This window comes from Stegodyphus dumicola, chromosome X2 (genome assembly GCF_044657685.1).
Source record: "Stegodyphus dumicola isolate Sdum_Otavi_A_Nest chromosome X2, ASM4465768v1".
NCBI classification, from domain to species: Eukaryota; Metazoa; Arthropoda; class Arachnida; order Araneae; family Eresidae; genus Stegodyphus; species Stegodyphus dumicola.
In genome coordinates this window covers 105,745,337-105,760,599 of record NC_140781.1, presented here as the reverse complement: position 1 = coordinate 105,760,599, position 15,263 = coordinate 105,745,337, and the positions used below count along the sequence as shown (strand labels likewise).

General features: G+C 36.1%; 1 protein-coding gene across 1 annotated transcript; it reads left to right on the top strand.

Annotated features, from left to right (window-relative positions):
* The first annotated feature begins 2,580 nt into the window (after positions 1 to 2,580).
* LOC146992868 (uncharacterized) lies at positions 2,581 to 12,332 on the top strand. Its single transcript, XM_085808817.1, has 2 exons — positions 2,581 to 11,784; positions 11,944 to 12,332. The coding sequence occupies exon 1, from the start codon at positions 2,581 to 2,583 to the stop codon at positions 4,327 to 4,329; it is 1,749 nt and encodes a 582-aa protein (XP_085664943.1). The 3' UTR covers positions 4,330 to 11,784; positions 11,944 to 12,332.
* Positions 12,333 to 15,263: the final 2,931 nt, after the last annotated feature.

Genomic DNA, 15,263 nt, shown 5'->3' with positions numbered 1-15,263 from the left:
ATTTTTTTAAATATGCAGACAATCAAAACAAAATAAAAAAATTAATAATATGGTCAAGGCCGGCAGTTTTAACCACTTGCACTAAAAAGACGTACCATGCACGTCGAGATGCTTTTGTCTCCAACCGCGAGCGATGTGAACACTATGGCCCGGAATACACACTGAAGCCTAAGACAATTGAAATTGGGGTCAACACATCCACCTTCGTCTGTTGCGAAGCAGTACGCGCACAGATTTCTACAACCTCGAACGATCTTCCTGCACTGAGTGCATCAGTTTCTTACGCAGCAACATCAGCAGTTATACAGGAGCCACCCCCACGCTCTTTTGCAGAAGTAGTGAAACTAACACAGAGGCCTAGTTTAATAATAAAGCCTACTGGTAAGAAGAGAGAAGCACAACTCAGGAAGGAGCTCCAAGAAAAAGCCCCGATTAGCAGCCTACAAATTGCGGTGGAGCATATCTCCTCAACATCGAAAGGAGAGTTAGAGGTCTTTTGCAAATCAACTAAAGACATAGATCAATTAGAAGAGAAATTACAAAATGCCAACCTTGAGATTGATCTGCAAAGACGGCAAAGAAGAAAGCCACGCTGCACAGTTCATAGCGTCCCGGACAACATCATGCCCGAGGAACTCATCGGGGAAATCGCTGCAACAGCAGAAATCCCATCCACAGGCATCAAAGCGCTCTTCAGACTCCGAGAACGGAACCCAAAGCGAGTCAAATGGGTTTTGGAGTGCCAACCGTCCATCCTTCCGGCAGTTCTTAGGGCAAGACGAATTTTCACAGGCTGGCACGCACATGCAATCACAGAGTACCTGGGCATCCGTCGCTGCTACAAGTGCCAGCAGCTCGGACATACCCAGAATAAATGCACATGCAAGAAGAACTTCTGTGCCTACTGCGCCGGACCGCACAATGTCAAAAACTGCAAAGCAGAACTACCAGAATGTATTAACTGCCGTGACGCAAACGATAGACATGGAACCATGCACGACTGTAGGCACCCAGCCTACGCAACTGAATGCGTAGAATACCATCGAGCAGCTGCCTACATCCGCAGCATCACCCAATATTAATAACAACACACCACGTAATTGCGAAAGTCAACAAGCGCAAAACGTTCAGATAAATACAGTGTTTAACTCAAACGAAGAACCCATAAGATTTTTACAAATGAATATGCAGCGAGCCAGGGCTGCGGTCGCTCAGACAGTTCAATTCGCAATTGATAATAAAATAGACTTTATCATAGGTCAAGAGCCATATACCCGCGATGGCGCGGCAGCAGGTTTTCCATTGCAATGGACAGTTTTTCAAAGTTCCAATTACGACCATCCACCAAGAGCTATAATAATAAGCTGTAATCCAGACTGGTCTCCAACATCTATCTCACTCGATCAAGATCATGTAGCAGTGCTCGTAGAAGTACAATCCTTCTCTGTTATCTTAGCGTCGATCTATTCTCCTCCAACAGCGGATATTGGCCCGACGACAAGATTCATCCAAAGTGTCATACATAGATTTAAAATCCCAAATATGATCTTCGCAGCCGATTACAATTCACATAATACGGCCTGGGGATATCGAACTACAGACCCGAAAGGAAAAGAACTAGAGGACTTCATATCCTCAAGTAATCTAATAGTCCAGAATACAGCAGATGCACCACCATCCTTCGACAGGGTCTTTGCGCAGGGATGGCCAGACTTCACCCTGACCACTCTGCGCGTAGCACCTCTTTTGCAGGACTGGAAAGTCGAAGAGGAAGAGAGCCTCAGTGATCACAAGTTCATTACCTTCTCTATATCGCAGACCACCTCCGTGTCCAAGATCAAACGCTATAACCTTCCTGATCGAAAATTAACAACGTTTACGAAGAAAATGAAGCCTACGTACGCTCCTAACCCTACGTAACCCTACGCAGACACCCTACGTACGCTCCTAAACGCAGTTTTCTGCAAAGATGATGTACAGCAGGACACAACAGAACAAGCTCTTCTCAGGACAGTAACAACCACACTGGACACCCCAACAGACCCGGATATTACAATTAATGAACTTCAAAAAGTTCTTGCAACTCTGCCGCGCAAGAAAGCCCCTGGGCCCGATGGGATGGACTATGCTATCACCAAAGCAACGATCAAAGCTCACCCTAAATTCTTTGTTGACTATTTCAACAAGCTTCTGGCAGCAGGTATATTCCCAAAACCATACAAGATAGGGCAAGTTATTTTATTTCTGAAAAAGAACCGGAACCCAGCCGAGGCCACATCCTTTCGTCCTATCTGTCTCTTATCGGCAATGGGTAAGGTACTAGAAAGGATTATCATGAACAGGCTACGGTACCATTTACACACGCAAGGATTCTTAAGTCCGAGACAATACGGGTTTAGGACGGGCACTTCTACAGTCCACCTACTCTTCAACATTAGAGAAGCAATTTTAGAGAATCGACATAGCGGCGACCATACTGCCATGATAAGCATAGATCTCAAAAACGCTTTTGATACATTATAGTGGCCGGCTATCAAACAGGCTCTGCGGAAGGCAAAATGTCCGAGCAACCTGTATAAGATGCTAAGCAACTATCTACAGGATAGAAGACTACTAGCAGTTCACAACTCAGGCATAATAGAGCAGGAGCAGACGAGAGGCTATCCACAAGGGTCGTGCGCTGGTCCACACCTGTGGAATCTAACTTTCAACGAAGTTTTAACAGCTACATGGCCAGCGCACACAAAGATCTACGCCTACGCAGACGACGCAGCGCTAATAGTGAAAGGTCGAACCCGAAGAGAATTAGAGACTCACTGTAACGAAGTGTGCCAACAATTCTATGCCCTATGTGACAACCTTAAACTGAAAATTGCAGAGCACAAATCCAAAGTGTTATTAATACCTAAAAAGGGAGGTTCTCTTTCAAGAAGACCAACCATTAAGATCAACAATCAGAGGATACAAATAGTCAATCAACTAAAATATCTGGGCCTTACGTTCTACCACAAGATGACCTGGATACCACACATCCAGGACATCAAAATAAGAACAGTGACAATAGCGAAGCAAATGCGATTATTTCATGGCCACAAATGGGGCCTCAATCCTCATATTCAGAAGGTCCTCTTCACCACAGTGGTGGAAAAGATAGTCACTTATGCAGCAGCAGTATGGGCTCACCCAATGCAAAGCAGGAAAATTAAACACCTTTCTACCATTCAAAGACCTTTTGCATTGGGTATCACTAGAGCCTACCGCACGACGTCTTCAGACGCGATCAACGTGCTGGCTGGCCTTCTTCCCCTACACATCCGTGTCGAAGAGGAGGCAGCAAGACAAATCGTCCTGCAGCTTAAAAGACCTGTCACCTTTGAGGAAGAATATTTTAATCCAGAGGACTATGAAGCTAAATGCTGCCCTCTGAAAATCCATCCAGCAGCCAAAGGCACCGGAATAAGCATAATTACCAATCCAACTACGGCCCACCGTCCAGCACAGATTACCATCTTCACTGACGGGTCGAAGATAGACGAAAACGTGGGAAGTGCCTATGTGGTCATGCTGCAAGATACAGTCATAGATCAATGGAAGGGTCAACTAAGGCAATTTAATAGCGTTTTTCAGGGAGAAGCAGTGGCAATTGCGCAAGCAATCCGCTACCTGCAATCCCACCACTCCCGCAACGCTACAATAAAGACAGACAGTCGTTCTTCGCTATACGCAATAGGAAACCCTGACCACCCCTCCGATATTATTCAGGGAATACAGGAAGATCTGCGAAAAAATTCCCAACTCCATACAAGACTTGAATGGATCAAAGCGCATGCCGGCCACCACGGCAATGAGTTGGCTGACCATCTAGCCAAAGAAGCTGCCACAGGAGCAACATCTCAACAAATCAACATCCCATGGCCAGTGTCTTACCTGAAAAGAACATTGCGCTTAAAGGCAATCGGGAAATGGCAGCAGACATGGGATAACAGCGATACCGGCCGACGGACTTATTACCATGTCAGCTACGTGGACACTACCAAAAATTTTGCAAACATGCAATTGGTAAGATACATTACGGGTCACGGACCATTTCCCGAGTACTTTAACAAATGCGGGATAAGTAACACTAGCCAGTGCGCCTGTGGACAGACTGGCTCTCCGGAGCATTATCTAACCTCCTGTCCCCTTACAGAAGGGCTACACATCAACCTTCCGTCGACCAATCGACAAGCTTTCTGTAAGTTTTTGATAAAACAGAGGCACTTGGTTAGAAAAATAGGGCTTTTAATGGATAAACTGGCCGATCTTAACACAGACCTTTGCCATACTTAGCCATATAGACGAATAGTAATTCTGTGTCTAGCACCAACTACCAACACCACAAAATAACTGTGAATTATCGTAAGGAGTGTCCAACACTCCTAGTAATATAGCAAGAATAAACTATTTAATCAATTTGCATTATGCCAACCAAACGAATTATGTCTATTATCTGTACCGCAATATGTAAATAAGGACCATCTGTACCTGTTTATAAATGTATCTTAAGTACCATCACCATGTAGTTATGTTTTATGTATGTATATGTATAATGCACCCAATGCTTCTATACTCAATGCAATTATGCGCCTTGTACTTGTATATATATGTTCTAGTATAAATGTTACTGTATTGATCATTAACTGTATTAATCATTGCTGCATTATTGTATTAATATTATTTAGCATCATCAAATTAATAGCACCATTTGAACCTTATTACGTACTTTCAAGTCCACGAGACTAAGGCATTAAGATTGTGAGCCCAATGATTACTATGTGCCTAATAATATGAATATATATCCTCGTATATATGATAATGTAACCATGCATCCGAATATAACATCACGCAACATGACACTTTACCGCATAGTGTTAATCTAAAGTCTTAATTCTAAAAACCCCATTGCATTAACTAACTTCTATAGCATTATTATTATATATATATTTGTTTATATATTATGTATCGTCTGTATATGTACCATGTATATAATGCTTATAAATCCAATGATTACTGCGTGCCTAATAATTGTGTATACGTGTTTTAGTATGTATATAACTGCATCCATGGCTCCGCGCATATCATCCTGTAGTATGGCACTGTACCACATAGCGTTAAACTAGGATCTTACACTAAAACTAACAGCACCAATGAATTGTTCCAGCATTGTACTAATCTTATGTATTATGTACGTATATGCATAGTGCATCTAATAATTATGTATCCTATGTTAAGTATGCACCTAAAAATATTTGTATATTTTTATATATATAGTATTAACAAGTAGAAATATTACTGTATTCATGCGTCAGTATTTAACACTGTGTAACATGAAGCCGTTTCGCATAGTGTTAAACTAGAATTTTACTATAAAATTAACTGCATTTATTACTTTCCATAGCACTGTATTTTGAACTATCTGTTTATATATGTATATGTATACCATGTACCTAATGTCTGAGAATCTAGTGATTATTATGTGCCTGAAAGTTGTGTATATGTATATTAGTATATATATTAGTTTATCCATCCAATCGCCTACAGCATCATGTAACATGTAAAAATAACAGCACCAATTACTTGCCCTAGCATTGTATTAAGAAACTAATATATGAATATGTATATGTAGTATGCGCCTATTGTATAAGTACCCAATGACAATTATGCACCCTATAATTGCGTATAAATGCATTATTTTTAAAATACTATAAAATTAATTGCATCACTTATCCTCATCGGCACTCTACAATGTACCATCTGCTCATGTATATAAATGTGCCATGTACCTATTGATTATGAAATCGAATGATATAAGCATTGTAAATAGGAAGCTGTACCCATGCACCCGCATACATTTCTATGTAACGTGACACAGTAAGGCAAAATATCAACGTAGTGTCCTATTATGAAATTAAATAAGCACCTATTACTAGTTATAACATTATTTTATGGATCTAGAGTTTCAGTATATGAAGTAAGTACGAAATGTTTATGTCACCAATGACTATTGTGTACCAAAATATAAGCGTATATACGCTTTTGTCTATATGTAATTGTGTATGTCTTTGTTTATATGTAATTGTACCCATGTATCTACTAGTGTTATCACATATCTTGGCACTGTATAGTTAATATACATCTATTACGCACGGAATAATCATGTACCTAATGTGTCTGTATATATGTATATGAATTTATGTTCTGTATATATGATAATGTAACTATGCATCTGCACATTTTATCCTGTAACACGGCACCGTATCGCAAAGAACTAACTAGAGCCCCACTCTAAAATTAATTGCACCAAAGACACTGTACTACACAGTACTAATCTAGGGTCTAACTTTTAATTCACTGTACTAATTACTTATTCCAGCATAACATTGAGCACCTAATATTTCAGTATGTACATGTCTTCTGTAATCTAATGATAATGCTTCAAAGGGTCATAGTGTACTCAACATATGAGTACACACGTTATGTATATATGCTATCGTATCCATGCTTTTGCATACACGTTGTAACATGGCAATGTATTATACAGTGTCTAACATTAATTAGCTTTAACGCCACTGTATGAAGTACCAAATTTGTATGTATGTTTATATATTAGTATTTTAGCACAATGAACACGTATGGTTATCTAGATAAAGGTGGACGTGGCGCTATACCGATTAACCGTATTGGTAGAGGGGTGGTGCCCACGTCCTCCGTCGCATGTCGCATGTCCATAGGCATTTATCGAAAAAATGAAAATAACGTGGTGCAAACATCGTCTAACAACTAGATTGTTTATTTCTCGAGTTACAGCTCTGGATTGCACTCGCAGACGCAGAGCGGCGTAAATGAGACACTTTACCGCTTGTTATATCGTAGCGCACGGCACCACAACTGTGACGTTTAGTCGTATCGCAGGTGTAATCTGTTAATGTGAACTTTCAGTTTTGGTAACATCAGTCACAAATTTTCACATCCAGTAATGAGCAGTTTCTTTTCTTAAATAGTAAATTAGCTAATGTAATGAACCCATGTGTAGCCAAATACAGTTAAGGAAAAGCAAATACAAATTTTCGTAATCTTCCGCACAATCCACCATAAAGAGCTTGTATTGATTTTTGAAGCTGACTTCTTGGTATCCATTTCTAAATTATACTTTTAGTTTTTCATTAATGAGTTCTAGAAGTTCTTCTACATTTGATGATTTTTCTGAATTTGCATTTGGGAAAGGATCTAAAACACAACTTAGTATATTCGTGTTTTAAATGTCTTGGTACAGCTCCACAAAATCAGTATGAAGAACTGACTTGAAAGTATGTAAGTAAATCTTCCTGTTCTGCAGAGATAGCTGATAATGTGGGAAAGTGGCTTTATTCATCTCTATCTGGATTTATTTTTGACAGAAGATGATTCTACTAGAGCTATGACTTTTTCACTTTAATTAAATTCAACTGATCGCCTTGCAATTGTAAGTTGACTTCACTAAATATTATAACAGCTCTAACAAATAAGCAATGTTTTCGGATGTAATTAGGTTTCATGGAGTTTTTTATCTCCGTTTTCAAGGAGTTCAGTACAGAGTCAAATAGACTGAAAAAAAAAAATTCAGAAAAATACTGTTTGAGAGCCAATGAATTAGCAACCAAATGCAGATGAACTCTTATTACAGTCCTTCATACAGAACAAAATATTACAAAAAGGAATTTTTTCTTTAAAAAGGAAAATTCTTCATTTGTTCATTAAATACTGATTCTTTGTAACAGTTTCCAAATTTTTAGCAAATAATAACCTCTTACGAGCTTTTTCTTTTATGAAACAAATGCATAATACAGTCAAAAGTTGTTAATCCGGACTCGTCGGGACTTCGGCAATTCCGGATTATCAATTTTTCCGGATCATAGATCATCAGCTTAAATCTGGTAAGATGGCATGCAGAAATTACAAAATTAAAAATATAAAACCGTAATTTATGAAATAAAGAACAATTATGATCTAAAGGGTATCAAAATTTACAAAAAGAAAAAGCTTAATATTTGTTTACTTTATTAAACATTTCTTTCAATGTAAGTTGTTTAAGTTGCTTCGTTTCATGTGATAATACTTTCTCTTTAATTCTATTAAAAAGACATAATTTCTTGTTCAGTTACAAAGTTCCGCTGTTCAAGTCCTCTAATTGCTGTGTCGAGAATACCGACTAATTTGTCAATCGAAATTTTTTCGTTTTCAATAACCTCTGTTACTTTCTTCACTATCGGAAGCAAATTATAATGACGAGGAACTTGTTTTAAATTATATCAAAGACTAAGTACATCGAGATGAAATACTACATTTAGTAAAAAATTATAAGCCAAATAAAATAAAAACATCTGCCTTGAAGATAAGGATAGTGCTGACAGATCAACTTCCAATTCATTGCGCGCAGCAGCGTTCCACCCGCCGAGCAGCGTGAAATTGATAAACAGATTTCGGATTTCGAAACATACTTTCGCTTTAGATCCTTTACATATATCGGAAATTCTATTTGATATAATCGAAAGTTCAAGCTTACTTTTATAAAATTGCTCTAGCAGTCTGCAAAAAATAATAAGCAGGATCCAGTTCGAAGATTAAGGAAAACGCAATCTGCAACATTAACTGAATTAGATAATTTTAGCTTAGCTTATACCGTCCGTTATACATTAAACGCACATATGTAAACGTTTTAACGCTACGCATGCGCAGAAAGTTTGTAGCTTTGAGGTCCGGATTATGGGTGTCTGAATTTACGACTTTTGACTGTAATAATGCTTCGTTATTTGGTAGATTTGTTTCATCAAGTTGAATGGAAAATTTGCAAGCATAATGATATTTCAGCATCTTTAGCTATTTAATCTACTCTTTTTTGCATTGAATTATTACTCAGATGGATTTCTCTGATGAGATCGGACAGTATCTTATGATGAAAAATAGTTTTTATTATCTCTCTGACTATGGGCAAGATTAATTCTGTGTCAGTTATGTGTGGTTTTGCCTCTTCTGTAATTAAGAATGAAACATTATTTAAGGGTCCCAGTCAATTATCTTCTTGTTTAAAAGGCAATGCAAAAGTTTGATTCAGTTGCCGTTTTAAATAATTCTTTTCCTGTCCTTGAAAATATGATAAACCTGTCTTGTTTTTCAGCATGCATTTTATTCAAATGCTCTTGTAGATGAGAAGGCTAAATAGCTTCATTTGAAAAAAAACTTTTTAGCAAATTAAACACAAAGGTAATTATTAGCTTGTAGGAAAGTGTGTAAATCTGTATTTCAAATACTCAGTACTGTACTGCCAATATTTCTCCTTACAGTCGGCCATCTTGAAATACAAAATTTGGCACAGTTTAAATAAATTAACTTTTCAACATATTTATAGACAGTTACAAAAAATAATTTTCTAAAACCACTTAATGCATTAATATGGATTATTGGTGAAGCACAAAATGTAAGACATTCTTACCAATACCGATACTACACATGCACTGAATTATGGCATGATTTTGCCAGCTGTGGCGAGATACTGCTGCAATGGCTTACTTGCCAACCTAGGACACTAAAAAATCAGGAGCTTTTTTTTTTTTAAAGAAATTTTTTTAAAAATTTTTCTTAACAAAATTTTTTTAATTGATAAATATATATTTTTTAATAATGAATTAACTTTAAATATTTACTAAGTTGCAAATGCGAACAGTAGAAAAACACTTACATGTAAAATAATAATAATAATTTTAACACTTGCATCTTTAATAAAAAAATTGCATTAAGAAACTTCATAATTTGTTCACAGTAATTGCCATGTAGGCCTGCTTTTGCTAATAAAAGCCTTTCTAATGTTTTATACTAATATTAGATCTAAATTTGGTCCTTGTTTTTGCAACAATACCCAAAATCCTCTCCATTTTGCATTACTTTGGGGAATGGTCAGAATTTCCAACATTATTCTAAAAAGTTCATTATACTTTAAAATTCCATCAGCACCTTTCAGTTTTCCAATTAAACTCTACTGGGCATCGATCCTAGCTGGTTTTATAACGTTATTCAAGTTCTCTAATTGTAAACTGCAACTGTGATTTATCAGTTGCATCATCGTCCTTCATACTAAATGAAGGTAAAGTGGAAATCTGTTCAAAAAAGATCTTATATCAGAAAAACATGCATTTGCTAGAGGAGAAACATCTACAACTTTTTCATGTAAAATCATTTCATAGTTGACTGGAAATTTACATAGTATGTAATCACATACATGGTAGAAATAGGTTCTAACGTGGAAATTAAACTTATTTTTGTTCTTCCACTACTTTGTTAGTTGCATCCTCTAGTACCAAATCTTCATCTTTCTTCTGATTTTCTATTTCACCATAAATTACATCATACATAGAATTAGAAACAAAACAACAATTGATTTTACAAACTTTGATAAAATGTCTTTACATAGATCATAAATCATTGATTGCAAAACATGAATTAATGGAATTCAGCTTTGTATAACCGTATTAAGAACATCAAATGAATTGTACAAAAAGGAAAAAACTTTTGTTAAGGTCCAAAGATTAAAACACAAATATCCATTCTTCACAAGATAAACTTAACAGTAATCAGAAAATGTTGCCGGTAAAAATATATGGTTAGAGTTGACTTTAGGGTACCCCTTGTATTATCTCGAATTTTTTGTTTCATTTATGGTAACCTAAGTAGTTGAATGTTATGGAAACCCTATTATGACACAATTGTTTGCATTATTCAGGTAAATTTTAAATCATGGGATGTTTTGTAAGGGCTTTTGTGGTGTGTGTTGTTAGGAAGTACATTGCTTGTTTCATTGTTTAGATGGTAGAATGGCTGGATGTAGTATGATTAATTTGAAGTTTCTGTACAATTTGGAACGAAAGGGGAAAAGTGCATTAATTGACTAGTGTGCAAATAAAGGCTTACTTAGTAGCCATCTTCCGGACAGTCCAAAACTACGTATGATATTTTTGTGAATTTATGTGGCATCGCCGATATACGGATTCGAGTTCAGATAATTTTAGGAAGTTTTTGGATGCTGTTAAGGAATTCTGTGTGCCACAGACTGAAGACAGATAAATTTCTAAATAAGGTAAGTGGATTAAGATACAATAACACGTTGAACAAATATTAATTTAGACGTCAAACAACAAAAATCAGCATTATATTTTTCACAGGACTAGTTTCGATGGTTTTACCGAATAATCATCCTCAGCTGCAAAAGCACAAATGAACCCTCAGCTGCAAAATCGTGAACCATCATCCTCAGCTATTTGCATTAATCTTACAACATTCAGCCATTCTACCGTCTAAGCCACAAAAACAAGCAATGTACTTCCTAACCAACACACACCACAAGCCCTTACAAATCTTTTACCCCGTCATTCAAATTTATAGCAACAACATGCAATCGATTACGTCATAATAGGTTTTCTATAACATTCAACTACTCAGGTTACCATAAATGAAACAGCAACTTCATGATAATGCAGTCAAAGACCAAAAATCCGCTGACCTGAAATCCGGCAACTCATGAAATCTGCGTTGCCTCTCAAAATATAAACATTCAGTTTATGGGTTCTGGAAACTGCAACATTGAGTACGAATTATCAAAGAAAAAATACTTACCGAATAATGACGTCTTAACTAACGAATAATAATGAGTCATAAAGGAAATACCAAATTATTCACATCATGATAAAAGCTTTTTCCCCTCTAATCTGCATCTAGGTAAGAAAGCAGACGATTCAATCAACTTTTCTTTCAAGTTCATGACTCACGTTGTTGTATTTTCTGAACTTTGTTACTTCACGAGATTATTTAGTGTTGCCTTTTTTTTTTTATATTTGTGATATTTTGTGAATAAATTAAGGATATTTTACATTTCAGCCCTTTTTAATACAATTACAGATTAGAAACGAACTCATGATTTTACTGCTTGCAACGTTGAAAAACGTAAACACGTTGCATTGACAGTAATGCAAAAAGTGCAAAAAGATGGAGACAGGTGCTACTTCTCGGTTTATGGCAGAATCGTATGGAATTATGATACGATTGTGTATGATAAAGGAAAATATATGGAAAAATAAAGAAAAGCTGTTGAAATTTTACAGCAACAGAGATTCTAACACAGAAATCTTTGCATGAGGTGAGACGAAGTCGGCAAACCTCTATGCTGTGTGTATATATATAATACAATTAATAATATAATTAATTTATATATGTAATAATAATTTAATGCATATAATAACTTAATTAAATGTATCTAATACGCCTTATTTATTTTATTTTGCACTTTTAGTCTGAATATTTTGATTTATCTTTTCTATCCTGAAATCCGCACAACCTCTGATCCCAAGCTTTGCAGATTTCTGGAATTCTACTGTACAAGAGGCACCCTTCAATCTACTCTAACCATGTTACCCTTGTTGGGCAATTTTTTTTTTTTTTTTTTTTTTTGATTTTGCAAGAAATTTGCATCAGCTTCACACTTATATTTTGAAATATTGTTTTGAGAACTGTGAATTAAATTGCTCACCAGTGCAGAAATTATTTTTCTGAAACCTATTTTTAACAGTGGCAGTAGTAATTACATCTTCATTTACTTTAGGCATTTTACAGCTTTCAACAGTCTCACAGTCTTAACTCTAGAAACACTTACGTCTTTAAAAAATGCAAGAAGTGGGTTCCATTGGTCGAGAATGTTAAACACTTGTTTAAAGATAGCCAGCATGTGCATATATGTTTCAAAAATTTTCTTAAATCAGTATTACACAGCTGTTGGAATTGTTTCAATTTTTCATTCCATTTAGAACTCCTTTCAAGATACTAATAAATACCAACAATGTGTTTCTCCATACTTACTGGCAAAGAAGCAGCCCTTTTTTCAGCTGCCAAATTTAAGGTAACAGATGCACTTCATAATTTGGAAATCTGAATTTTCCATTTTTAAAGTAGCTGCAACACCAGTCTTTAAGCCTAGCATTACTGGTGCATTATCGCCACCAAGTCCTAAGCAATTATCGCAGAGGAATTGCATTTTCTTTTAAAAGTTTTCATAATTATGTGTGCTATATTAAAACCTGTCAAACATCCTTCTAAAGAGCACACAGAAAGTAAAATATACTCAACTTCTGAAGACACTGGATTAACAAAAAAAAAAAAAAAAAAAAAAAGAAAGAAAGATTGAATACTGTTTTGAATTGCTCCCATACATACAGAGGCAGAATGGAACTGTTTTAATGGAATCAGTAACTGAAGCTTTATTTTTCATATTCATTTCTTTAACAACTGCAGCCATTTTGGAACATGCATTTGAGTATTTCTTAGTGATTTCACTATTGGGAAACAATTTTCAAAATAAAGCTACAGCATCATCTGATGCATTCAGTGGTAGGTTGTGCTCCAATAAAAAGGCAGACAACAGAAATTTCTGCAATAAAACCTTTTTGCTCCTTTGTTTCTATAGAAAAATTCAATTCTTTGCGGGGCGGGCAAAAGAACTCATGTCATTGTGTTTTTGTTTATGCACATGCTTGAAAACATTGGCCATTCCACCATACAAAATTGAAGAATCGCAATGACAAACTGTACACATTGCAAATGTATTGCATTTCCTCGAGTAAATAATACAAAGAAAGTCACCTGTGTACAATTTTTAAAAAGTTCATGAATATTTTACCTTTGCATATACAACTAAAACAAAAGATCGTTCAGTTCTTAAACTATTTCTTGAAAGCAGATGCACTCACACCACTCGCGGTAAGATGAACAAAATAACAACTTCAATCTTGCTTTGTGCTCGTTGGCTAATATACGCCAGATGAGATGCAGTGGCATTCGATGCTCAATGGATTAATGGAACAAGACGTTTTTGGATACACGTGCTTCTACTGGTAAAAGTATAGTTTAGGGTACCCCTTGGCGAAACTTGGCGGCACACGGATACCGATTTTGTACAATTCTGTGACTCATTATTTTGGCTTGCGAAGTGGCGATTTTTGAGCCAAAAATCACCGCTACACAAAGCCAAAATAACCAGACAAAATAATTGCACAAACTCGGTATTGATGTACACATCAACTTATTTTCACTTAAAAAAAAATCCCAGAATTGTGCACTCCTTTTGACTTTATCCATGTACACGTCGACCTAATTTCACTTAAAAAAAAATCCCTGAGTTGCACAAAAATGGCATTGCGCACTCTTTTAACTTTATCCATGTACACGTCGACCTATTTTCACTTTAAAAAAAAATCCCAGAATTGCACAAACCTGTATTGCGCACTCCCTTTACTTTGTCCATGTACACATTGATATATTTTTCACTTAAAAAGTCAAAGGAGCACCCAATTCTACAATATAGGCAAACAAAAAATACATAATCTCAATAAAATACATTTTAAACCAAACAATAAAATAACATAAAAAAAGAAAAACATGTTATACATTTAAGCACTACCAAAAGCAAATATTCACTTACCATGATTTTCGAATTCGCTTCGTACACCCAGATCCACGTAAAAATCAAAATATCAATCATACTCAAATGACTTTTTTCAAACCAGGTACTCTTTCTGATCGAACGCTTCACATAGTGACCATCTGAACCTTTCTTCCTACAAACCCATTCAAATCCATCGAAACGTTTTTTACGTTCGACTAGACGCATATCCTTCCTACACACAGGACACTTATAATGGCTACTCGGTAAACCTTCATTTACACGCCAGTCAATTAAAGCTCTTTTCCCCTTTCGCTCCAAATCGTACAGAAACATCAAATTAATCTTACTACACTCGGCCATTCTACCGTCTAAAGAATCAAAGCAACACACACCACAGAAATGCTTACAAAACATCGCACCATTCAAAATTTCCCAGAATCATGCACCTGATTACATCACAATAGGGTTTCCATAACATTCAACTACTCAGGCTACCATAAATCAAACAACAACTTGGCGATAAATCAAACAACAACTTCGCCATAGTACAAGTTGTACCTTAAAGTCTACTCTACCCCTTCCACTGACAAAGCAAAAGCATGCCACAATCTGTAACTGATGAAACAACTTTGGTTTACCAATAATGTAATACAGCATACCTGCCAACCTCTAAAGATAAAAATTCAGAAGATTTCTCCCCCAAATTCAGAAGAACACAAAAAATTAGTATCATGCTTTGATATTAACAAAATAACAATTTGTA